The 27298-nt window shown below is 39.3% G+C and overlaps 1 protein-coding gene across 2 annotated transcripts in view; it reads right to left on the bottom strand.

Moving 5' to 3' along the window:
- Window positions 1-5881: 5881 nt before the first annotated feature.
- The window catches only part of FGD3 (FYVE, RhoGEF and PH domain containing 3), a 114923-nt gene continuing 93506 nt past the window's right edge, over window positions 5882-27298 (bottom strand). For both annotated transcript variants that reach the window (XM_070738524.1, XM_070738525.1), the window contains exons 10-19: window positions 26444-26590; window positions 24983-25075; window positions 24703-24782; window positions 23850-23880; window positions 22230-22331; window positions 21748-21813; window positions 17243-17365; window positions 11802-11954; window positions 10219-10359; window positions 5882-7082 (exon numbers count right to left, since the gene is read on the bottom strand). In XM_070738524.1, coding sequence (XP_070594625.1) covers window positions 6858-7082; window positions 10219-10359; window positions 11802-11954; window positions 17243-17365; window positions 21748-21813; window positions 22230-22331; window positions 23850-23880; window positions 24703-24782; window positions 24983-25075; window positions 26444-26590 — 1161 coding nt within the window. In that variant the 3' untranslated portion in view covers window positions 5882-6857. The remainder of the gene's footprint in view (window positions 7083-10218; window positions 10360-11801; window positions 11955-17242; window positions 17366-21747; window positions 21814-22229; window positions 22332-23849; window positions 23881-24702; window positions 24783-24982; window positions 25076-26443; window positions 26591-27298) is intronic.

Raw genomic sequence — 27298 nt, 5'->3', positions numbered from 1 at the left:
TGTTTTGTTTAATTTTGTCAAACATGCATTAAATAGTACATAAGTATAAGTATAAACATGATTTGAATATATAAAATGAATACAAATAAAAATAAAAGTGCACATTAGGACAGAGACAGTAGGCCCACTGGTGCGGCCTGTGCAGCTGGTAGCTGATCCAGACAGTGAGGAGGCTGGTGTGGCCTGTGAAGCTGGCACCAGAGTCAGATAGTGAGGAGGCTGGAGAAGACTTAGTGCTAGAGCAGTGGTTCTCAACCTTTCTAATGCCGCAACCCCTTAATGCAGTTCCTCATGTTGTGGTGACCCCCAACCATAAGCCTGGCACCAGTTCTCCCAACAGAGCTTTAAGCCGATTGGCAGGAAGATCAGAGGGACACTCCCACTGTGAAAGCCTGATTGGTCGGATTGTAAAAATATGTTCCAAGGCGCCAGAATAGAAGCCTTAGTTCCTAACACACCATGGGAAATTTGTCTTAGGCGACCCCTGTGAAATGGTCATTCAACCCCCCCCCAAAGAAGTCCCGACCCCCAGGTTGAGAACCACTGTGCTAGAGGTAAGGATCAGCCAGGGTCTTCAAAATCTCCAAAGCAGAGGTCCTCAAACATGGCCACTTGAAGACTTGTGGACTTCAACTCCCAGAATTCTCCAGCCAGAATTCTGGGAGTTGAAGTCCACAAGTCTTCAAGTGGCCAGGTTTGGGGACCCTTGCTCCAAAGGTTGTCATGAATGCAGAGGAAGAAAAAGAATAGGAGCTTGTTCTCAATGTGCTAGTGCACAGAACTGCCAAAAGGCAAGAATGGTTCCTAAGGAGAAGGACTACTCTGGAGTAAGGCTTGGGGTTAATTGACCATTCCCATAGTCTATTTAAATGAGGAATAGGACTAACCAATTTGCAGGAAACAACTGCATTCATTTCCATTTGGTTTTTGGCTTGAAAATTATGCACACCCCTTACAGACCTTTTAGGAATGAGTTCGTGTGAAACTTGTATTTATTTTTTAAGTTTAGTGATTTTTTTAATAGAAGATAGCTACTCCACCTCCTCTGCAGGTGTCACGACCAGAGAAGTAAACATGATAATCTCTTATTGATAATGGAGCCAGGGAGGAATGCATTTAATCATGTTTGCAGACAAATGTAATGTTGAATGTAGCAGTATTCAATAAGAGGAGGAGTTTGGGCATTTTGTTTACGATGCTTCTTGTGTTAATTAATTTGCATTTAAGGTTAGTAGTGGTTGGTATTGGGGAAGTAAGGGTCATGCATACCTAGGTTTGGATGTCATTTGTATTGCCAGCCTTTGACTTTTCCAATTCTTGGTTGTAACTATCAGGACATATATCAGCATTTATTCATATTTTCCCATTTTCTCTTCTTTTCTCTTTTTGCCTCTTTTTTATTGTGGAGGAGATGCTTATTCTATAATAATGATGATTCACTGCAACTCTATCTGTAAGCTATTTTCTTAGATTGTTTAAGAGTATGTAATTCACTTATAGACAGCAATCCCATTGTGGATGTTTATTAGACTCTCCTGCCCAGGAACCTTTATCCTCCTTTAAGGCATTTGGAAGAGTGTTTTAGCCTTACAGCCACTCTGAAGAAGCTGCAAATTGCCCAGGGCTAATCACTAAGCTTCAGAGCTAAGAAAAGATAATAGTTCTAGACATCAGATGTCTAGCATATATCAGATTGTGTTGTGAAAAGGAGCAATAATTTAAAGAGAGCTCAAATGCTTTTCCCAAGCCCTCTGCAAAAAGAGATGCAATCGTTTCTTTACTGATTGTAAATTAAATCAGACTAATCTGATTAAAATTATTGTTTCAACAGCAATTTGGAATTCCAAGTTAATTGTAATAATTGTGATGAAAGGCTGTTAATTGAATGATCTGAAAAGAAAATACAAAATAAAGTTATATACAGTGGTACTCCTACCTAAGAATGCCTCTACTGTAGTTACGAACTTTTCTTTAAAAAATTGCCTCTTCTCAAGAACCATTTTCTACTTACAAACCTGACCCTCTGAAATTGTAACCGGAAAAGGCAGGGAAAAGCCTCTTTGGAGCCTCTCTAGGAATCTCTTGGGAGGAAACAGAGCCGGAAAAGGTGGGGAGAAGCCTCCTTGGGGTCTCTCTAGGAATCTCCTGGGAGGAAACAGGACTGGAAAAGGTGGGGAGAAGCCTCCATGGAGCCTCTCTACGAATCTCCTGGGAGGAAACAGGGCCTCCACCCTCCCTGTGGTTTCCCCAATTGCACACATTATTTGCTTTTACATTGATTCCTATGGGAAAAATTGCTTCTTCTTACAAACTTTTCTACTTAAGAATCTGGACATGGAATGAATTAAGTTCGTAAGTTGAGGTACCACTGTATATTCATTATATATATGTATGTCTCTTGTATGTACAGGATATAATTATATAATGCACATAAGCACATACACACAAAACTCAAACCCTGTTGTTGTTGTTTTAAATAAATTATTCTGCAAGATCTGACTTTCCTATAGGCTTCTACAGGCAGGAGTCCTCTGAAATTATCCCATTCATCCTAAAGTAGTAGTTATGCTATAGTTTATCAGTGGATGTAGCCTCTTCCAGTGATGGAATCACAGCATATAATCACGTAAGCTGAAAATGGTAAAGGATGGCAGTCACTCAGAGATGCATGCTTTTTCAATCTGCATTTTCAGATTTTACAAAATCCATGGAGAATCTTTGCCAGGTAAATAATACTGAAACAGAACAATGGGCTGTTTCCCATGTTCCATCAGTTTAAGTGAATTGAATGTTGGTCAAACCTGATTAAATTGCACTTTAATTCATATTATGACTTTCATCTAGACTAATGATGTGGTTTCTTTGGATTCAGTTTTTGTGCAGCAGATTCACTTAGTTTAGGATTCTGTTGCTGCCTTTGTCCACTAATTCTGCAACACAGAGTATGAGAGTGGTGTCTACTGTTTTGTCCTGGTCCATTTACAAGCAATTAGCAATGCTGTCCTCACCTTTCAATTATAAGAACATTCCCATCTCCTAAATATATAATCTAGTTTTGACTTAGATTCTATCATTTCAGTCTAAAGCACGGACAGAGCTGTTAAACATTTTGTCAAAGATTTCCTGCTACCAGTTAGATAACAAATATATTTCCTTTCCCATGAATTTCTCTGATTTGAAGAACCAATCCAATTATGAATGCCAAGATTCCATGTAGGAGTAGACGAGAGCAGAAGGAACAACTATCACTTAATGGATATTAGATGCGAATAACAAGAAGCATTCTTGGGTCTTAGAGAAATAAAGAAGTTGGTCTAATCTCTAAATCAATTTTTCCCATTACCCTTTTCAACATTACCATGTCACAGTTTTTGGCTACTGCAAGAATAATTATTAATCAATCTAACTGAAGCATTTCTGTGCCATGATCAAGGAGACACTCTTGTAAATACACTGAAATAGGATTTCAGTAAAGCTGCTTATCTTTTCCATAGTAACAATGCTTATTACCTGCCTCAGTAATTAGGATTAACAAAATTTGCCATCTCTGCTGGCATCTTTCTAGTTTCCTGAGAGGCTTCAGGAGATGTAACAAGTGATAAGGTGTTTTGAGCAATGAGGGAATAAAACCAGTGGTAAATAACTACTGCGAGAGCTATCATGGGCTTTCCTAAATATGCCCATGTTACACCAACACTCCGCAGTCTGCATTGGTTGCCGATTAGTTTCCGGTCACAATTCAAAGTGTTGGCTATGACCTATAAAGCCCTTCATGGCACCGGACCAGAATATCTCCGGGACCGCCTGCTGCCGCACGAATCCCAGTGACCAGTTAGATCTCACAGAGTTGGCCTTCTCCGGGTCCCACCAACTAAACAATGTCATTTGGCGGGACCCAGGGGGAGAGCCTTCTCTGTGGCAGCCCCGACCCTTTGGAACCAACTCCCCCCAGATATCAGAGTTGCCCCCAACCTCCTTGCCTTTCGTAAGCTCCTTAAAACCCACCTCTGTCATCAGGCATGAGGGAATTGAGACTTCCCCTTCCCCCTAGGCTTATAAAATTTATGCATGGCATGTCCGTATGTATGATTGGTTTCTTAAATTGGGTTTTTATAAAATTAACTTAAATATTAGATTTGTTTACATTGTATTATTGTTGTTGTTAGCCGCCCCGAGTCTATGGAGAAGGGCGGCATACAAATCTGATTAATAAATAAATAAATAAATTCCCATAATTTAATTATTTAGTGACAGTGAAGGTGATAAAATCTTTAGTGATCTCTGCCCATGTTCTATCTGTGCACTGAGTAAGGATGGCCGGGAGAGAAAACCTGTAAATGGAGCATCACAGCCATTTTGAAGTTGATGTACTGATTACAAATAGGTTTTGAAACCCAATTCAAAGTATTATAGTACTTAAAAGTCTATAAATAGTGTGGTGAGAGAATCCCTCAAAGACTTTCAGTCCAAACATTAAAAGGAAATTTGCATCAAGTTCCATCACATGAGTCAAAAGAGTATCAGCCAGAGAGTTGGTATTTTCTGCTATAGTCCTCACATTGTGGAACAAATATCTCAGAGTATACTAGCCAACATCCTTCTGTCATTTTGAAAGATGCTGATTTATTTTTCCCACTAAGGGCCTTTAGCCTGGAATGGTAATTTGCGGGCGACTATCCAGTTTGTTGCTTAATGTTTTAATATGGTTTATGGGGAGGGCTTATTAGGATTTTGCTTGTCCACAGATAATCCTGCAAATATTAAGTTGTACAACTTTGTAACAGGAGAGATGGTCCCATATACAATTAGACCATAAGTGAATTAGGATTGTAAATGTCAATATTTTTCCATTTTAACCTTAAATTGTGCCCAGTGATCAACTGGCAATAATTTATCTCACACCATTTAGCATATTTTTTCTGCAATGTCCAGATACTTTTCAATGTGAGTCCCTCATACATTGTATTATGCCACTGATAAGTAGGTCAGAATTCCCAATGAACTTGTTCAGGATTCCATAATATACAGCTTGGGGAAAACTGGGAAAGAAAACATCTGAATACTGATATTAATACTGTATTATTAAAGATTATATCCCACATTAATAAGAAAATATGATTCTAGCAGAAATTCGCAATATAACAGCTGTTACATTACTCTTATACTTTCCTGTAATCCTATATTCTTCTTTTTCTTCCATTTTGATGGTTTTATATAAAGAAATTGATGATTATTGTTGTGTTCGCAAGCCATGCCATTTTGCCCAACAACCCGGAAGCATCTCCCATTGGTCGAAGTATGGCAGCTCATCCAGCAGGAAAATAAACGTGTGCTATTGGCTGGCCATTTTGACAGAAAGTGAGTTGCTGGTTTTTCCCTCGTTCTTGTTGCTGGTTAGCTGTTACCCTAATAAAAGGATTTCTTTTGGAAACCATCTCATTTCAGTTCTTAGCCACCCTCGTTCTCCTGACAGAACAGTTACTCTCCAGTTCTTCTTTCAGGTAATAATACCTGCATTGAGAGGTCAATCAAATTTTAACTTCTTTTGCAACAGAAGGTTATTGCAAATTCTGTAACCTTGGCTTTTAATAGGGTGAGATGGTTAGCCTATATATCTTTCTAGAAACATGGCCCCAGAAGTTTTAAAATATTTTTATATGCAGTTGGGTTTTCTGTCGCTTTGGGATAGAAAACACATAAAAATTGTAGCATAAGCACTATAAAATGAATAATATTGCAAATTCAGAGGTTTCAACTTATCCTATGGGAACCTTCTCTACAATTTTGATGATTGTCATCATCTTCATCTTCATCACCATCATCAAATACAGTCTTGATTTCCCTACTTTAAAAAAAATTAAGGAACCGCAAACTTACTCAAGTTTTTCTTAATTTTTCCTGTATTTTTAGTAGCTGGGACAAGAAATTGGTCTTTATTTGCATCCATAAATACATTTGCCAACAAAAAAGACACAGGAAGCCAATTCAATTTATACAAGTGTAATATGAACATATTTTTAAAAAGATGTTTAAGATGATATTTACAAATTATATAAATAAATCCTTATTAAAAACAAAAGCTAATTGTTTACCTTCCTGGGTGTACCAAAAATGTTTATCGATGAGCAACATCCCAGGTTGCTGTATAAAAACATTTGCTTGCATACATTAAAAAAGAGGCGATATAAAGAAATAAGAAAAGTATGTTTAAAAGTTTTTTCTAAAAAAAAGAAAAAATGAAAAAATATTTATATAGAAATATATAAAAATGCTTGATATTTCAGCTTTCAAGATGCCTTCTGCAATAGCTTTAAAAACAGTATTGTGAAAAAAACCCTGTCAAGAAAAGTCAGTTGCATTTGATCATATATGGCAGAGAAGAGGCCATTTAAAAAGATCCAAGAGAAAACAGAGAATAATAGCACATCAGTGGCCAGCCACAAGCCCTTGTACAACATTTTACTTAGGGGGCAGAACACCTGTAACAGCCTATACACATCCTCCACCGAAACAGCAATTGAAAGGACTAAAGTAAATAGTCACGGAGAACAGGAAACATAATTATCTTAGTTAAAATGGATGCTCCCCCCCACTTTTGCCCTTCACCATTAACAGCAATATAAACACTCATAGCAACTACATCAATTTATACACACTAACAACATAGATGTTGGATAACTGGTACCAAATGTGATGAATAAGAAAAAGAGAGGGAGGAAGAGAAATTACTGCAGTTTCTGCAGTATATAGACATACCAAAATATAAAGCCATGTATGTTTTCAAAGTGCCATGTATATTCAGAGTTCAGGTGGTTTTCTCCCATTTCCTATTATGATAAAGGTCACATGAAATGACATTAGGGATTGCTGGTTTCCTCACTCTGATCATGAAAGTCTCCTTTAGCTGCTTTGGTGAGAATAGCCATCCATTTCATTTGCAAGTCTTCATCTTCAGCACTGAAATATATTGTCTGCTGGGACTGGCAAAGTTTGAAGACGTATTTTGATTCAAACTTTTCAGCAGAATGTGGAAAGTCAACTTCGTATCCCAGCAGGGGGATGCTGCGTGGAATGCGCCCATCCTACGTGCAATTCGGAAATAAAGGAAGGTGTGAAAACTAGAAAAACGTTGAGCACAGGCATGCAATAGACTAGAGGAAGAGGGCCAATAATTTGGACAGGAAGCCATTTGTGAATTGGTTTTTCACACTTGAGGAAATATAAGCATTTTGCAAAAATAGTTGCACAAGTTGGTTTCCACTAAAACTGATACATAGAAGAGGTGGATGATGCTATTCCCATATGGTATCTAAGACTATGTTGAGTTGGCCTTCGCCCATAGGTTTCTGGTTTGCTGGGAAAGGAAAGCATTTTTCTGCACTTTTTGTGAATCAACATATTTCTCTTTATCATTCTAGAATAGGTATCAGAGAATGATCTAATAAGCATAGTTTTTATTACTATATAAATTCCATGTAATTCTAGTAAATGTGATTTGGCTTTCAAGTATGCCTGAGCTGAAGAAATCTACTTCTTTCATGCATGATCAAAATACATTCTCAGCAATTCCTCAATTGAATGGGTCCAATATTGAACTTTACGAATCCAGTCAAGATTTAAAGTCATGCTGTCTTAAAATGCCAGGTTGTTAGGACTCTGTCCATGACGGTTGTGTTGGCAATATATTGACTGAAGCGTTGCAGACTGCCAAAAGAGGAAGCTAGAGTTCACAGCTTATTTCTCTGAGTCACCCTCTCTGTTTCTCTTTGTCTGGCTACTCACTGTTAATGGCTACTCACTATTAGGTTAGCTCTGCAATCTCTGTGTATTGTGGTTATGTATATCAGCTAAAATGTGTTTAGGCTTGATATCTTTGTTTACTGATTATGACAAAGACAACTGGTAAGAAAGACTATGTATTTGGTAATACAGTGATCCCCCGGTTATTGCGTCCCCGACCATTGCGAACAGGGTAATTTGCGATTTTTCAACCCGGAAGTCAAAATACCATCTACGCATGCGTGCCCTTTTTTTCTATGGGCACGCATGCGTAGATGGCAACCGGGAGATCAGATGCTGGGCGGCTTCCCTGGGTCTTCCCCCTCTTGCTGGCATCAGCGAGGAGTTTCCCCACCGCCCACGCAAACTCCTCGCTGCCGCTCACCCGCCCTTCGCCTGCCCACGCCGTTTGCTCCCCCTCTTGCTGGCGGGAGGGCGAGAAGCCCTCCCCAGCACCCGCTCACCCGCCCTTCGCCGCTCGCCCGCCCTTCGCCCTGGCCGCTTCTTCCCAGCGGAGAAATTCCAGCCCCCACCTGGTCCCGCCCGATCCTCCTCCCTGAGGCAGCTCGCCCTCCCATGGCCGCTTCCTCCACCCTCCATCGCAAGCCCTCGCCACCGCAGCCAACGCGCGCTGCGATCTTCAAGCCCGGCTCCTTTCGGCCCAGCATCCCGGGCCAAGCAGCTGCCTTCCGTGACTGAGCCTGGCTGGCCCGGAAGATCGTAGCGCGCGTTGGCTGCAGTGGCGAGCGAAGCCAAGCCGGCAGCAATGTTGCCGCCGCTGCAGCCAACGCGCGCTACGATCTTCCGGGCCAGCCAGGCTCAGTGACGGAAGGCAGCCGCTTGGCCCGGGATGCTGGGCCGAGAGGAGCCGGGCTTGATCCGCTGAGCCTGGCTGGCCCGGAAGATCGTAGCGCGCGTTGGCTGCAGCGGCGGCGACATTGCTGCCGGCTTGGCTTCGCTCGCTCGCCGCTGAGGAGCCGAAGATTGGGGGGCGGCGCGGCTCTTTTAAAACATCGCCGCCGACATGGGGGGCTTGCTAGCACCCCCCCAAACCCGGGTTGGGGGTTCGGGGGGGTGCTAGCGAGCCCCCCATGTCGGCGGCGATGTTTTAAAAGAGCCGCGCCGCCCCCCAATCTTCGGCTCCTCGCTAGCGCTGCGGAAGTTTAAAACACCATCTGCACATGCGCAGATGGTGTTTTTACTTCCGCAGCGCTACTTCGCGAAAACCCGCTCGTTGTGGGGGGTCCTGGAACGGAACCCTCGCAACGAGCGGGGGATCACTGTATTTGAATTGTTATTCTGACTTATTAGGTGTATGACTTTAGACTGTTTATAGGAACATACTATTTCTCTAAGTAAATTTAATTCAAGTTAGTATATCTGTGTGTGGCTGAGTAGCTATTCCCAACTAATCTCAATATAAATGTTTCTGTGTGTGCACAATCTTGGTAAGGATTACTCTGCTTGTACATTAACGTGGGTCATTTTGTTCCCTTCTTAATCTTGGAAAGGATAAATGTTTTTCAAGATTAAAAAAAAATCCTCAGAAATATTTATTTGGGGAAAAATACTTTTCTTGAGACTACGGCAAACAAATAATTATTTGTCCCTTTGTTGAGAAAATAAGAAGACATGAAAGAAGAAAAAAGATCCCAGGAACTTTTACTAAATTCAGCAAAATGCTTTTGTGGTTGAAAGCAACTAAGCTAAATGTTTCCACCTAGGATTCCCTAACCTTTGGCACTTTTTGTCTGAGTTAAAGCTGGAGACAGTAGACTCCTGAAAATTGTAGGACAGTTATCAATACTATCCACAGAAAGATCTGGCCTATTCCAAGTTCCTGGGTGGGTCTCTGCTCACAGCATCTCTGACCTTCCTGGGAAAAAAAGCCAGAGAGGCAAAATATACAAGGACAATTGGCCATCTTCTCTGAGGGTAGATCATCCACAATAGTGGATCCACAAGACACTGATCATATTGGACATAGCAATAGCACATAGACTTATATACTGCTTCACAGCCCTCTTTCAGCAGTTTACAGAGTCAGCATATTGCTCCTACCAATCTGGGTCCTCATTTTACCCACCTTGTAAGAATGGAAGGCTGAGTCAACCTTGAGCCTGGTGAGATTCGATCTGCCAAGTTGCCTGTAGCCGGCAGTCAGCAGAAATAACCCACAGTATTGCAGGCTAACCATGAGCCACCATGTCTCAATATAGATAAAGGAAGGCCTAACAAAGAAGGATGATTGGAAAGGGGGAAATTCTATATAGTAGATCATGAAGAGATAAACAGTAAGCTTCCACAGTGTACATATATTGGGTACATATCTCAGCATGCCAGCAGTTTTCTGGCAGCAGACATTCCAGCCGAGAGCTTGAGAATTGCCAGTCTAATTTATTTTTCAGTAGTTTTAAGGTAGTATTCTAAGGTATTTACCTGGTTTTCTCCTTGGAGATATAAGACAAGAGGGTCTGTCTTAGGAATGGTGACCCACACTTTACACCAAGTCTTCCCTTTCTCATGAAACAGGAGGTGGCTACTGAAGAGATAGTTTTCTGACCCCAATATGCTTTGTTTCTGGTAAAAAATAATTTTAAAAGACTTATATTCTCAGGCATTTATCATCCATTATATATATGTTAATACATCCTGGTTTAGCTATTGGTTCACCCATCGCAAATGTGCACGGAAGAATGATTTACCAATATGCAGAAGTTTCAATAACTTTTCATATAATCTAAATTAGATTATTGCTGCAAACTACACTTGCACAATAGAGACTGAGAACAATTATTAGTACTGTATTTTCAGGCTTAAAGTACCTTGGGGAAGATTGAAATTTAATGAGCAGTTGTGAATGGAGTGTAGCACTGCTGGAGGGGTAAATGAAAATTCCCAATTGTCATGGGAAAGGGGTTTATTTTTCCATACTGGCTTAGAATGCTGGAAATGATTTGAAGAAAAGAGAGGTCAAAAGGATGACCAGAAGCAAGATGGATGGACTCAGTTACAGTGGTGATGAGCAGCACCACTGAGAAACATGAAAGATCAGGTCAGAGATAGATTGTCGTGGAGAAATTTTATTTAGGTGATTGCTAGGAGCTGAATATAACTTGATAGCATGTAATCAGTCAGGCAATCAATCATCAGTCCAGCCATATATGGATAATAACAAAATAGTGGATAGGGTGGGAAAATATCCTTCTTTTTAGGACATTCTGTTACTGATAACAAAATCTTAATACAGCGTTCCCTCACTTTTCGCGGGGGATGCATTCCGAGACCGCCCGCGAAAGTTGAATTTCCGCGAAGTAGAGATGCGGAAGTAAATACACTATTTTTGGCTATGAACAGTATCACAAGCCTTTCCTTAACACATTAAACACCTAAATTGCAATTTCCCATTCCCTTAGCAACCATTCAGATTATTACTCACTATGTTTATTTATTAAAGTTTATTAAAAAAAATATTTATTAAAGGCAGACGAAAGTTTGGCGATGACATATGACGTCATCGGGTGGGAAAAACCATGGTATAGGGAAAAAACCGCGCAAAGTACTTTTTAATTAATATTTTTGAAAAACCGTGGTATAAATTTTCCGCGAAGTTTGAACCCGCGAAAATTGAGGGAACACTGTACTAAAAACAACTGAACTAATATCATTAGGACCTTTAACAGTCCCTTTTCCCTGGCAGAGCATTGGCCCCCAATGGTGCCCCCAATATGAGTGATGTTTTGCTGGCAACGCCCACCCTGGCCACACACGCAAACTCCGCCCCACAAAGTCAAACACAATCCTGATGTGGCTCTCAATGAAATCAAGTTTGACATCTCTGCTCCAGTATAATGTTTATTTTATGGATGTATATGTATTCTTTTCCCTTGTCTTCATTTCGCCTGGTTTCCCCCCCCCCCCCCGCCCCCGTTAATAAAAAATAAAACTAGGAGAAAGCAATGAAAACTGCTTTTGTTGAGGCAATCAGTCAGTTTATAGTCAATTAAACATGAAAAATATACCTCCATGGTTGTTTTTTTCCTTTGTTCTCCTGAACCTTCAGTCCCTGAGATGCACAGGTTTGCGGAAGGCAATTGAAAGCAATCTTTGCATACCCTGTTTTGGCGACTATTATCAGCAAGCGTTTTAAATTCAGAACATTTGGCACAAATCACCTGGATTAAACAACAACAACAACAGTATTAGGAAAAAGTATTCTGATAACAGCATTGATTTCTTTTCCTAAAAACAATTACACTGCATTGTAGCACTAAGATTTTCAGCACCAATATTTAAGATAAAGTTACCTCCTGCTTGCTTCATCTACTTGAAGAACATTAAGGAATAATAACACTGCTATTTTCTCTGCAAAAGCAAACATATATAGATTTTCCTTTTTATTCAATGTTTTACAGAACTATTTGGCTATTTTTGATATTTCTAAAAGGTTTTCTGAAAGCTTATTGGAATAAAAATTTTAAAGAGACCATTTATGAAAGGGTATTGATTGGTGCTTTGCAAATCTGACATTCACTTTGCAATCTCTTCATTTCAATATATCAAACTCTTGTGGTCTCCAACGCTGAGGAACCTACTCCTAATGAATGTCAGCCTCAGGACTCTGGGAACAGCCAGGAATCTGAGGCTGACTTCATCAGCAGGCTTCAGGAACAGTGTAGGACAGTGATGGCGAACCTATGGCATGAGTGCCACAGGTGGCACGTGGAGCCATATCTGCTGGCACTCAAGCTGTCGCCCTAGCTCAACTCCAATGTGCATCTGTGTGTTGGACAGTTAATTTTTGGCTCACACAGAGGCTCTGGGAGGGTGTTTTTGGCATCCAGAGAGCCTCCCAGGGGATGGGGTAAAGACATTTTTACCTTCCCTGGCTCCAGGGAAGCCTTTGGAGCCTGGGAAGGGCGAAACACGAACCTACTGGATCAACCAGAAATTGGGAAACAGTCCATTTCCGGCCTCCAGAGGGCATCCGGGGGTGGGAGAAGCTATTTTCGCCCTCCCCAGGCATTGAATTATGGGTGTGGGCATCTGAGGAAAAAAAGGTTCGCCATCACTGGTGTAGGACAAATCACATGGTGGGATTCTTTACTTTGAGTAGCCTGACAACTACCATGAACTTCAGAGGGTTGAATAGTGATCATATCAGTGGTGGGTTCTTACCAGTGCACTAGGGTGCGCCATTCCAGTAGTAGCCTGCCAACTGCATAATTTGTGTACAACAGCTCTGGTGCTGTCTTTGCTGCTGCATGATGCACAAATTTTGGGGCTTCTTTTGGTTCCTGTTCATGTGCAGAAGCAAAATCTTGTGAAAGGATGCTCGCGCATGCGAGATTTTGGTGCTTTTTTGCTGCCTGCACATGGATGGAAGCAAAATCATGCATGGTGTGTGTGTGAGCACACGTGCGTGAGCACCCAAATGGTCAGGATGCATGCACAGTGCACCCGGTATCCATGTAAGAGGAACCCTCCACTGGATCAAATCATTCAAAAGCAAAGGCGACAATGGTTTTAATTAGGCCATGTCTGGCAATTGCATTTATCAGAGTTGTTCTTGGCTATCTTTTGGAAACAGCTGCTCCAACCTTGTATCTATGCCCTTGAGTCTCTGGATCCCATGTGCCACTTGAAGCTCAGCAATTTCATCTTAGATCCTCGAGTGACACCTGAGCTACTTCTGTTTCTTAATTATGCTTCCACCTCCTGATTCTGCTTTGGTCTCTCTCAGAATCTTCCTTTTTGCAAGCAGAGCTAGTACACGCATGCACATACATGCACCTGCGGTCTGTAAACCATGGCATTGGACCAGAATATCTCCGGGATCGCCTTCTGCCGCACGAATCCCAGCGACCGATTAAGTCCCACAGAGTTGGCCTTCCCCGGGTCCGGTTGACTAAACAATGTCGTTTGGTGGGACCCAGGGGAAGAGCCTTCTCTGTGGCAGCCCCAACCCTCTGGAACCAGCTCCCCCCAGAGGTTAGAACTGCCCCCACCCTCCTTGCCTTTCGTAAAGTTCGTAAAGCTCTTCCCCTGGTGGGACCCAGGGGAAGAGCCTTCTCTGTGGCAGCCCCGACCCTCTGGAACCAGCTCCCCCCAGAGGTTAGAACTGCCCCCACCCTCCTTGCCTTTCGTAAAGTTCTTAAGACCCATCTCTGCCGTCAGGCATGGGGGAACTGAGACATCTCCCCTGGGCCTATACAGTTTATACATGGTATGTTTGTGTGTCTATTAGCTTTTAATAATGGGTTTTTTAGTGTTTTTTAAATTATTAGATTTGTTCTTACATTGTCTTTGTTATTTTTGTGAGCCACCCCGAGTCTACGGAGAGGGGCGGCATACAAATCTAATAAATAATAATAATAAAAATAATTGCCTATAAATGCTTGAACATCAAGGTAACATCACTTGATCAACTGTGCCTGCATGCTCAGGCTGGGACAGGTTAGAAAGAGAAAATAATTAGGAGCCCCAATTTAATTCAATTTGAAACTTGTCCTATTAAATGTATCTTTATTATTTACTGAACGTTTTCAGGATCAATGTAGCAGTTGCCAATAACAAGTTCATTTATTTGAGGCAGAAACAAATAAAAAGAGGAACAATGTGATAAACTGCATGTCAGGCCCAAAGTCATTATGTGAAGTCCAAGGTGGGCCTGACACAGCTTAGAAGTGAGAGAGAGAGAGATATGCCACCACACTTTCCTTTCTCCAGATGCCATAGTAACAAACACAGGAAGGAATCAGGAATCCTGCACAGGATTGGTCCACATGGCTGCACTTGTGGGTGTGGGGCTGTGAGATGGGGTTTTGACCCGGATGTAATCTAAGGGACTCAGAGTTGGAATGATTCCAGTCGAATCCAGACATGGCCATTAATAAATCCTACCCGGTGAGAAGCACAGGCGTGGAATTGTTTTATTTCTCGGAATGCCGTTTGGTTCGCTAACAGTGCACATAAAAGTATTTACATGCAGTAACAGATGGCAAATTAGCAAGTTCCTTTTCATAATTTTTAAAAATATCAAATAGAACAAAAAGAAATAGAAGCACCAGAGAGTGATATTTTTGTAGTCTGTGTTTAGTTCTATTGTTGCAATTTATTGAATCAGACCTTCTGACGTTATAGGATATTGTGACTGAAACCTCAATAAAATGTGTAACAGCCTCTCATGCAAAACAAAACAAAACAAAACAAAAAACCCTCAATTTGAAAATAATAGCCTTTCATATTCAGGATACTACCTTGAAATTGGATCCAAAATACAATACTTGCTAAAATCGCAGATTAAAATCAGTATATAAACAGGGTATGTGTTTGAAGTTAGGACATACTGTATGTATGCAATATTCAAGCCAAGAATGCATTATTTGTGGGAAAATATTTTAATAATTTAAAAATGTGTAATGCATTAAATATGTTAGACTTTAATGGCAGCTTTCTGTTTCCTATTTAATCCTATTTCATATCTAAGGGGGGGGGGGCGAGTAGCCTTACTAGTAATTTCTTTTCTTTAGTAATATCCAGCAAGAAATTAATCTTTTGGAACAAATGGCAGGAAAAGACTGAAAAGTCCAAATATAATTTCAGCACAAAAGTTGCACCAGCAGTTTACATGTTGAATTTTTTTAAAAAAAAATTGTACAGTATATAGACCATTTATACATGTATTAAAGAAATAAGATGTCAGCTTTAGTAGGAACTGTGAACTTTCTGTCACAAATGCAAGCTACGGGCTAATGAAGTAGTTCACTGGATATAATTAAAGGGCTAGATAACATCTGAGTTCTCCAGGACAGAAGATAAACAAAGATGTTCTTAAATCATTAACATCTAAAAAGATCACATGAGCCACCTTGCTTTTGAACCAGAGAGGTAGGTTCCACTTACCTTTCCTACTAGTTCGTTTCACAATGGAAGTGTGCCTATGTCACGTTATGGAAATGACCCTCTTCACATATGCAGAAGCCTTTGCATATGCGCATAAGGTTTTTTGCCAGCAGCTTTCTAAAAGCAGCGATCGGAGGACCGGTTCAGGGACATGGACAGCTGGCCATCGCTGCCGGTTTAGTGAGTGGGGGGAAATTCCCACCACTGTTTGAACCCTCTTCTTCAAAGTTCATAAGTCTAATGAAATCAACCACACTTCTACTCTTTCTCATTCCTGTTTTAATCTTCTTGTAAACATCATGCATGATGCAGCTGAAAGGTATCTATTCTGAGAAGCAATGAAGTTCTAGACTCCAGTATTTTGGCCTGCACAATTGAAACTGCTGGACTACAAGTAATGGAACTACTGTGTCCAAAAGCCTAGGGCAGAGCACATAATCTGTCACCTTTCTCATATTGCTGAATTTCTGGAAATCCCTGTGACACATTGCTAAAATGAGTGTTACAGTTTAGCAATATCTGGAGGCTGGCAATTCTGAATCTTTCATCTAGAACAGCAACACTGTATCATGGAATGTAACTAAGAATTGAAAAATGAAATACTGTATACTGCTCAAAAAAAATAAAGGGAACACTCAAAGAACACATCCTAGATCTGAATGAATGAAATATTATCATTGAATACTTTGTTCTGTACAAAGCTGAATTTCACAACAGCATGTGAAATTGATTGTCAATCAATGTTGCTTCCTAAGTGGACAGTTTGATTTCACAGAAGTTTGATTTACTTGGGGTTATATTGTGTTGTTTAAGTGTACCCTTTATTTTTTTGAGCAGTGTATAAAACATTGAAAAGTCAATGCTCTCATGTATTAATTAGCTGGGTTTATATTCTACCTTTTATCTGATAGGTATACACTGATGAGTTAAACCACGTATAACTTGAAGTGGTAAAACATAATGGTTGAATTCATATTTTTAAAAATGTTAATTATTTTACATTTAAAAAATGACAGATGCAAATGTAAATTGTGTAAAAAATCTAAAAGGAATAAGTGAAAGTGCCACTGATTTTAATTTGCTACTAGAATATAGTAGTATATAGTATAGTATAGTATATAGTATAGTATATTATTTTGCTATATTAGCAAAATAATATACTGTACTATATAGTATAGTATACTATATACTACTATATTTGCTATATTAGCAAAATAAAAAAACATAGAAATGTAAATTCCAAAAGAATTATATAGTTAGGAGAAATAAGTGTTGACACATTTTCTTTTTATGGGCGAGAGCACATGCATATTTATTGAGCTCCTCATCGATTTATTTATATGGCCATTCCATAGGGAAAAAACATAGAAAGTTAATATATTTGTAATAAATAACAGTAATATGGTTTTTCCTTTACAGAATCTTGAAGTCAAAATATGACCCATTTTCAAAAGAATGTCATGACACATATTGTTTTATTTTTAAACTGCATATGCTATGCAGTTTAAAATAAGATAAAAATTAACAGAAATAATGTGGTTTTCATTCTAATACTCACTGCCCCACACTGTTTGCAGTGGTGTCGTCTTTTTGTAATGGAGTTAAAGCTTTCGCTGCAACTTTTGCAAGCTTGTTTCTCTTTATCTCTTTTTGTTTTTGAAGATTTTCTGCAGCACTCAGGCTGAAAGAAAAAATGAAATTTTGAAAGATCACTACAAATCAATAAAATGCTGATATCGTATTATCTAATATCAGCCAGGTACATATTTAAACTATGCAAAGAGTAAAAGGGCATTAAAATTTCCCAGATCCAAAGTTTGTTAGTGTGATCACTTTTAAAATAAAACATTAAATAACTTCTGACAAAGGTTAAAGTTTCTAAAGCACACCTACTAATAATACAGATTTTTGGTAAAGTCTATTTACATGGTGTAAATTGGAATTTCTAATGGAAAACACATTAAAAATTACTAAGTACATGATGAATTTAATTGCATTTAATTAAATGTTAATTGCATGTATGCTTATGGGAAATTAACCGTGCTTCTTGTCCTGGTTGATGTCTCTTCAACAAAGCTTACAACATAAAAAAATAAAATAAAATAAAATAAAGCTATTTCAAATGGCTGATAAAATTACAGGAAAATATAATTAAGTCTCATATACAGTATTAGATTCTACACACCATTTCAGGCTTTTGAACGTATTGGGAGTTTTTATTTTAGATATAAATCAACAAATTCATCACAAAAAACCTTCAAGGAATAGAGGGCTATTTCCCACTAGGGCAGGGACAGCCTACAAATTTAAAGTAGCAGCAGCAATAATAACAATCTCCATTGCTTTAGAATTAAAAAAAAAATATTGATGATCATTTACTAACCTATATAATCCCATCTATTTCCCACTCCCTGAATTTTACCACTTTAGTTTTCCAAACTAATTGTAGTCATATGTGCAAAGTGTGTTTTGTTTTAGCATGCTGAACAGTATGAAGAAGGTGACTTCTGGTCTGCTAACTATTATCACCACCAAGTGGCACAATTTGTCTCTGCTGTACTGGTTAATTATCTCTTATCAAGCACAAGATCAAGAAAAAGAAAATTACTACATTCACATCACCATGTGAAAGTATGATGTTTCAAATTAACATTGTACCCCTCCTGTGCATTTTAGAGAGCACTAATTTTAACAGGATTATTTCCTTTTCTATTAAAAAACAAAGGTCATACATAGTCTATTCAAATAGCATCATTATTAAATAACTGACACAAGTGACATTCTAAAGAGAAACAGTGCTAAAATTGCAGTAGATCCAGAAGGCTGATGACTAGCTGACAACTCTTAAGTAATCTGTAATTAAAGCAACTATTCCCTTTCAATGAGTGGCAGATGGATGGGATTTAAATGGAGAAAAAGATAGACATTTCTTTTTCCTCAGGGAGTCAGTCCAATGCACTTGGGGGTGGTATGATAGTAGTGTTCCAATATCTATGGGGCTGCCAGAAGAAGAGGGGGGTGAACTTATTTACCAAAGTACCAGACAACAAGACACGAAGCAATGGATAGAAACTAATCAAGGAGAGAATCTAGAACTGTGATGGCAAACCTATGGCATGCATAGGGACTTCTGCCGCACGAATCCCAGCGACCAGTTAGGTCCCACAGAGTTGGCCTTCTCCGGGTCCTCTTGACAAAACAATGTCATCTGATGGGACCCAGGGGAAAAGCTTTCTCTGTGGCAGCCCCGACCCTATGGAATCAACTCCCCCCCCAGAGATTAGGTTTGCCCCCACCCTCCTTGTCTTTCGCAAACTCCTTAAAACCCACCTCTGCCATCAAACATGGGGAAATTGATTCCCCTGGGCCGTTTCCGTTTTATGTATGGTTTGTCTGAGATGTATGACTGTTTTTTTTATATTAAGGGTTTTAAATTGCTTTTAATCATTTTTTTGTTGTTGTGAGCCACTCTGAGTCTTCGGAGAGGGGCGGCATACAAATCTAATCAATAATAACAATACCACAAGTGGCAGGCAGAGCCATATCTGGAGGCATGCAAGGCTTTGTCCTATGTCAGCTCCAGCATGCATGTGCGCACTGGGCAACTGATTTTCGGCTTCTGGAGGGTAGGGGAAGCTGTTTCTGCCCTCCCCAGGCTTCAGGGAAGCCTCTGGAGTCTGTGGATGGCGAAAAACGTATCCAATGGGCTTACCAGAAGTTCAGAAACAAATTTCCAGTAGGCCTGTTGACTTTTTTTCATTCTCCCCAGGTTTCAGGAAATGGCCCAATGGGAAGTCCAGAGGCATCAGTGAGGCTTGAACACATGCACAAAGAGGGGAGTGCAAGGAGATATATGCACATGTGCAGGGGGAGGGCATTGTATTTGGGTGTGGGCATGCATGCTTAGTTATCGCGCACACACACCCTTTTGGCACCCAAGCAAAAAAAAGTTTTGACATCACTGACCTAGAAATAAGAAGAAACTTCCTGACAATTAATCAGTGAAACAACTTGACTGCAGAAGTTGTAGGTGTTCCAATACTGGAGGCTTTTTAAAAGACCCATTTGTCTGTGATGGTAAAGGGTTTCCTGCTTGATCCAAGACCACATTTTTTAAAAATTTAGTTTGTATGGGAAAACAATTATAAGTACAACATAACATATAAATATATAATTATAAACAGGTAATATGCATAAGAAATGAGTATGAATAATGGGAACAATTAGAACAGGGACAGTAGGCACACTGGTGCACTTATATATGCCCCCTTATAGACCTCTTAGGAATGGGGTGAGGTCCACAGTAAGCAACTTTAGGTTAAAGTTTTGGGTGTTTGATGATGGAACAAGAGAGTCAGGTAGTGTCTTTCATTGCTGAGTAAATGGTTATTGAGTCGTGTCAATTTTATAACCTTTTTTTTACCATGGTTGTTAAATTAATCACTGCAGTTGTTAAGTGAATCACACAGTCATTAAGTGAATCTGGAATTCCTCCATTGACTTTGATTTTGAAGCAAGCAAGAAATTCACAAACAACGATCACATGACTCCAAGATGCTGCATCTGTTATACATACATGCCAGGCGGCAAGCATCAAATTTTCATGATGATATGGGAATGCTACAAAGGTTATTAAGAGGGAGGACCAGTTATGCGTCACTTTTTTTCCCAAGAGCCACTGTAACTTTGAACAGTTGCTAACAAAATGTTTGTAAGGTGATGACTGCTTGAATCTTTGTTTGCTTTGGTTAAAAAAAGGCATTCGTTATATTCTTACTTTCTTTTAAAAGATTTAAACGCAAGAAGAATGTGTGTAATAAACAATAAATAATAAACAAATTCGAGTTTCCCTTATATGGGGTTGTGGTAAAACCACTGTAATCCAGGGAGGGAATGTCTCTATTTGGCCCTCCACCAGGGATGAAATGCTCCTGGTTCCCTCATGCCTATTGGGTGTCGGAGAGCTGGTCATGAAGGAAGCCCGAGGTTCCGCCCACTTACAAAGCATTCTGCGCATGTGCAGAGGGTAAAAGAACCCAAATGGCACCATATTGGCAGGTGGGCAGAGCCTCACGCTGCCTTCGCAACCGGCTCTCCAATGATCGACAGGCAGGAGCAAACCAGGAGCATTTCATCTCTGCCCTCTACTGCTGATATTATCTATATTTGTTCAACTGGGGGGACAACTATCCTCTTAGCATCTCTCTCTCTCTTTCTCCCTCCCTCTTTCTCCTTCTCTCCCCCTCCCTCTCTCAGGAAGGGTTGTCAGAGCATTGTGGATGAAGCAGTCCCAGAGGCAGAGCAATGCTTCTTACACCACAAAGGTTGAAAATATCATTTTAAGTTGAGCTATATTCATCCCAGGCAGCACAGAATCTTCAGCCTGCCCTGACTGTAGGATGGACATTCTTCTATCTCCAGAAAATGCCTCTTCTCTTTTCTAGTGGCACCTGCTACAACATTCATGTGCAAATATAAAGAGAACGATGTACTTTCCTCTCCAGCAGCACTGTCTATTCATATGTAGATTTACACAGACTTAATAAGGCGATCGGTTACTAGGCGGAATCACAACTGATTAACTAGCAACAATTTTTTATTATCAGATGGCAACCCTAATTATAAGGAAGCCTGGTGCAGCTGAATTAGGCAGAGCAGCTTAGCCTGGACTTAAATGGGGATTTTCATGTGAAAAAATACAGTCTGGGATCTGAGCAACTGAAAATCTGAATCTGTCATATAGTATGCACATTGCTATGATTTATAGTGCCTGCTTGAACGTGCAGTAAACTGCATTTAAGGAAAGTACAGGAAATTAGGGCTTATAGGTTTCATATTTCAGATATGTGTTCAAGCTTTGTATTAGAACAGGTAAACATAACCTTTACTCATGGCAAAAATGCTTTGTAAGTAAAATGGAAGGAGGAAATACGGCTTATCTAAACCAGTTTCTGTTTCCTACCCATGAGCATGCACAAATGCACTCACACGTGAGAGTGTGCCCCATTAAACAAAGCATCCTGACACCTGCTTTAATGAGGCATCAGTTTCACAACTGCTTACCCCTGCAGATGTGCTGCTGCTGCTGTCTGTTCCTGGCATAGATTCCATGGAACTGGTGCTCACTATCTGAGAAAAGAAAGCCCAAAACAAACCAAAACAAATCAATCCTGTCATTAGACTCAAAGGTTTTAAGAAATCAATGGAAAGATAATTTTAAATAAAGTATTCAAAATATTTTATTTATTCAAAATTAACATTTAAAATATATAACTTTTTTTTAAAAAATGTTTGATCTAGTGCAGGGGTCGGTAACCTTAAATACTCAAAGAGCCATTTGGACCGTTTCCCACAGAAAACATCGGGAGCCACGAAACCTGGGTGAACGTGGCCAACTCAAATAAACTCAAACCCAGTCATAGGACCCTCCCCAGACACACCTAGTGTGGAAATGGGTGTCTCTCTCTCTCTCCCTTCCTTTCATTTTTTAACTGTGTGAAAATGTGTCTGCCATACAATATATCTTAAATGCTTTGATTACTTACTGATGAATCTGCGAAGTGTTCATCTTCTTGAGAAAAAGAGTTATTAAAAGCCCTAAACGTTTCACTGTTCTGCTTATGTTTTTCAATTGTTGCTTGAATAACCTGTGGGAGTTTCAAAGAAAAATAATAAGTAAGAACAATTTTCAGCAAAGTCTTAGACCGGCAACACACAATATTTTTTCTTAAATTATCACGAATAGATTTCAACTGTTTAACAATTTTACCTTTTCAAGTCTAAAAATTGCAGATTAAAATTATTCAGAAAACAGAGTTTCTTGCAGATAATGAGGGATTATCTCATTAGAATTAAATTAGAATTTTTGCTTATTGAATACAAGGTTTATCTGAATTGTTTAGTGAGAAGAATGAGAGAGAGAATGAATCTTGAAGAAGGAAGCAGATGAGATTGTAACCCAGAAATCTCTTTGTTTCCATTCTAAAAAGCTAAGTAACTGAAATAGAGTATATATCAGGCTGCCAATGAAAATGGAGTTAGTTCAAATTACGATCTCATGAAGTTTTAATTCAAAGGACGTATTGTGAATTAATCTTTTCTGCTCTGAAAGAAATGACCTATTATCAATTTCCAGAGTGTGGGCTTCAATTGAGATGGAATGTTTAAAAGACTCCAGTAAAGTGAAGGAACAAAAGGTATTGTTATGAAATTACAGCTCAAAGTAGTGGTGAGCATGAAAAAGGGAAAAATTCTGCCTTAATTATAATCCAATCCAATCAAATCTTAGGTGAGAGTGTAGAAATGGGGAATATCTATCTATCTATCTATCTATCTATCTATCTATCTATCTATCTATCTATCTATCCATCCATCGTCATGTCACATAATATGATATGCATGTTATAGCATATCATATTATCCTGCCAGTTGTTAGCATTCAGTGGCCAGAGGCTGGGATCTAATGACCCTAAGCCTGGTGGCATAAATAAGTTTTCAAGTTCTTACGAAAGGCAAGGAGGGTGGGGGCAGTACGAATCTCCAGGGGGAGCTGATTCCAGCAGGCCGGGCCCCCACAGAGAAGGCTCTTCTCCTAGGCCCCGCCAAGTGACATTGTCTAGTTGACGGGACCTGGAGAAGGCCAACACTGTGGGACCTAACTGGACTTTGGGATTCATGCGGCAGAAGGCGGTCCCATAGGTAATCTAGTCCAATGCCATGTAAGGCTTTATAGGTCATAACCAACACTTGTGTTCAGAAACCAATTGGCAGCCAATGCAGTTTGCGGAGTGCTGGAGAGATACCTTGGAAGTCCTGGGCATACCTTGGAAGGCCCAAGACTGCTCGTGCGGCTGCATTTTGCACAATTTGTAGTTTCTGGACACTTTTCAGTGGTAGTCCCATTTAGAGAGCATTGAAGTAGTCGAACCTCGAGGGGATAAGGGCATGAGCAACTGTGAGTACAGGTTGACTATGAGTACAGGTTTGTTCCTTCTCAGCCTTTAGACTCAGTAAGGCAAGGTACTGCCTCCAGCTCTTCCCATTCACCTCGTGCTATGTGAACCCACAGCCATGCTTGGAAGCAAATACACAGTGCCCTGAGAAGACGCAGCTGCTCCAGCAGCACAGAGCGAAGCAAGGGAAAAACATGATAAAATAGATATTACCTGAATCCAATCTTTCTTTTCTTCTTCTGTCCTGTAAAATTAGAACAAAAGATGTTTACCTTTCTTTTCATAATATCCATTCTTTGATAACCAGAGATAAAGAATGTAATACATGGAATTGTATTAATATCTGAAAGGAATAAACTAGGGAGCAAAACTTCACTTGTTGCTAGACCTCACATTTCTGCCAGCTAAACAAAAATCTCAGATTGTTTTGGCTCTTGTACTTTGGAGAACCATAAAACAAAGAATTCCAGAGGCTTTCTGTCCCACTGTGCCTTTTCACTTAGAAATAATGCTACCCTCCAGGTAGCCTCCACCTTAGAGTTCTCTGTGCACACTATACTGTCACCTCTTCAGGTTTCTTCTACTCTTCGTCTTTTCCAACCGGGCTCCATGGGAGGCCAGCCTTCAAGGCAGAAGAGCTTGGAAGCAGCTAGTTGCTTTATTGGAGCTTTGTCTGTCTTGTTGAAATGGCAAAAGAGGAACAAAAAAGACTCAAGACACTGTTTCAAAGGACTCCCAAGAAGCATTTTCGTTGCACTTTCCAATAGGAAAAGTGAATGTATATGAGGGATGGAAGGCAAAGCCATCCTCCTGAGAATTGATCCCTCAAATATTCCTTATTCCTTCCTCGTTACATTAGAACAGGAGTCCCCAAACTTGGCAACTTTAAGACTTGTGGACTTCAACTCCCAGAATTCTCTGGCCAGCTGGCTGGAGAATTCTGGCAGTTGAAGTCCACAAGTATTAAAGTTGCCAAGTTTGAAGTCCTCTGCATTAGAAGTTTAGGATGGGAAAGGTCCAATTCAAAATAAATAAATATATTTAGGAGAAGAAAAATAATCTCTACCTGGCTTGCAGCTCCAAGGATCTTTTCTTTCCTGTTATTGAAAAAGTATGGGTCACATTTTGCTTGACTATTTCCTGGACCTAGAAAACCAAATCAACATTCGGCATTTTTTTAGTATTTAATTCTAATCACGATCAGTCAAACCAATGTGTTTCTCTCAATAGGAGAAGAACATTCAGAAATGAATTCCTTATTAAAAATAAATTAGTAACTATTTACCTCAACCAAGATTAGAAATAAATACACCAGAAAGTAAAACCAAAAAGAATTAGATACAAACCTGCAGTCCTGCAATATCAATCTTTTCCCGAACACTGAATTTCTGGCCTATCAATCTCAGTTTTGGAACACAGTATAACACCATGCTGTTAAACTGTAAATAACAAAAAAGATATTTGTTTTGTAGTTTTTCTTAGGTAATTATTCCATAAAACTAACACACACACACACACACACACGCAAACACACACACACACACACACACGTATATTAAAAACCAAATACTTTCTTGATCAAAGGTAAAGTAAACATAACTAGGAAGAAACAGTTTTGCATGCTTAAAAACATTTGCTAAATAACATTGTTTGTTCTACCCAGATTCTCTTTAATAGCACGTTTTCACATTCAAACACATTAAAAAAATAAAAAATACACCAGCAAAAAGCTCCAAAATTTATTTACACACAGTCACAGAAAACCCCTCGCTAAGACACAAAAACCCAAACATCAACTATTCCTAAAACATTTGGAATACAGCTGATCAGTTTGGAACCCATATTGCATCTCCTCTGTTTGGAACCCATATCGCATCTCCTCTGTTTGGAACCCATATCGCATCTCCTCTGTTTGGAACCCATATCGCATCTCCTCTGTTTGGAACCCATATCGCATCTCCTCTGTTTGGAACTCATATCGCATCTCAGACGTTAACACCCTTGAAAATGTTCAAAGATACTTCACAGAAGAGCCTTTCATTCCACCACTCGAAACAGAATACCCTACGAAACTAGACTTACAATCCTGGATCTTGAAAGCTTAGAACTACGACCCTTAAACATGATCTAAGTATTGCCCACAAGATCATATGCTGCAATGTCCTGCCTGTCAAAGACTACGTCAGCTTCAACCACGACAACACAAGAGCACACAACAGATTCAAGCTTAATATTGCTGTAAGCCGCCCCGAATCTACGGAGAGGGGCGGCATACAAATCTAATAAATAATAATAATAATAATAATAATAATAATAATAATAGTAATAATAGTAATAATAGTAATAATAGTAATAATAATATTAACCGCTCCAAACTTGACTGTAAAAAATATGACTTTAGTAATCGGGTTGTCGAAGCGTGGAACTCATTACCAGACTGTAGTATCATCCCCTAACCCCCAACATTTTACTCTTAGACTATCCACGGTTGACCTCTCCAGATTCCTAAGAGGTCAGTAACGGGCGTAGATAAGCGCACTAGAGTGCCTTCCGTCCCCTGTCCTATAGTCTCTCCTATATCTTGTATTTCTTCTCTACTATATCCTCTATAACCTTCATTGTGTATTATTGTGTATTGGAATGAATGAATGAATGAATAAATAAATACATAAATAAATTAACATAAGCCAGCTAAGAAGTAGAGTAGAAATATTGCTACTGATAGAATTTGCTCAGTGTGGGCAGGTGTGCCAAGGATTGATTAACTTAGTCAAAGGAGTTTATATCAAAGAAACCAAGTGACTTACCAGAAATAAATATCGGTCCTGCGCTGTCCCATTCTTTGCTGACAGTTTTTGAATATGACCCTCTTTAATCAATTCATTGGCAGGATTCACAATATCTTCTTCTCCACCAAGGCGTTCATACACTTCTAACAACTTGTGCATCTTTTCCTACAAGAATGAAAGAAATACACAATTTTGGCACTTCTAATATTTACTAATTTATTATAAACAATGTATTAAGAGAAGGCAATTCCACCATTTAATAAAGTAATATGTTAAAGTAATTATTATCATCCTTAATTTTATACTCTTGTACAAAATAAGTAATCAGAACAGCTTTTCTAATAATAGAAAAGATTCACACGCAACTAAAGGACTGAGACACATTTTCTTTTAATGTCACACAATGTCTTCTAAGAAATCCACAATTAAACCCCCATGTCTTGCAAAGAACTTAAACATGTATGCCATCTGCAGCAATAAAATACCTACAATAATATAGACACATGGGGCATTTTTCATTCTACATTCAATAAAGAGATATAAAAGCTGTCTCAGCTACTTTATATAGTAAATAAGAATTTCTACTATCTGTCTTTGTGAGTTTTTTTATGGATTCCATGTTCTCAACACATAATCTCTTTATATATTTTTTCATTTATATTCATTTTGCAGATGACAATTTTCACCGATTAATTATCATATAAACTTAGAATAATCTGATTTTTAATAGGTTTCTATTTACCTTGTAGCAATATAAAATAAACATAACAATGCCAGCTTAACACAATTCTGTTCTGCAGTGGCTTACTGCATAACTAATATTTAAAATTATTGCAAAATATGCCTGTGTACCAAGCAATAAGAACAAATCAC

This window comes from Erythrolamprus reginae, chromosome 2 (assembly GCF_031021105.1).
Source record: "Erythrolamprus reginae isolate rEryReg1 chromosome 2, rEryReg1.hap1, whole genome shotgun sequence".
NCBI classification, from domain to species: domain Eukaryota; kingdom Metazoa; phylum Chordata; class Lepidosauria; order Squamata; family Dipsadidae; genus Erythrolamprus; species Erythrolamprus reginae.
Note: the sequence above shows the minus strand (reverse complement) of the source record. Positions and strands in the feature narration are given on the sequence as shown.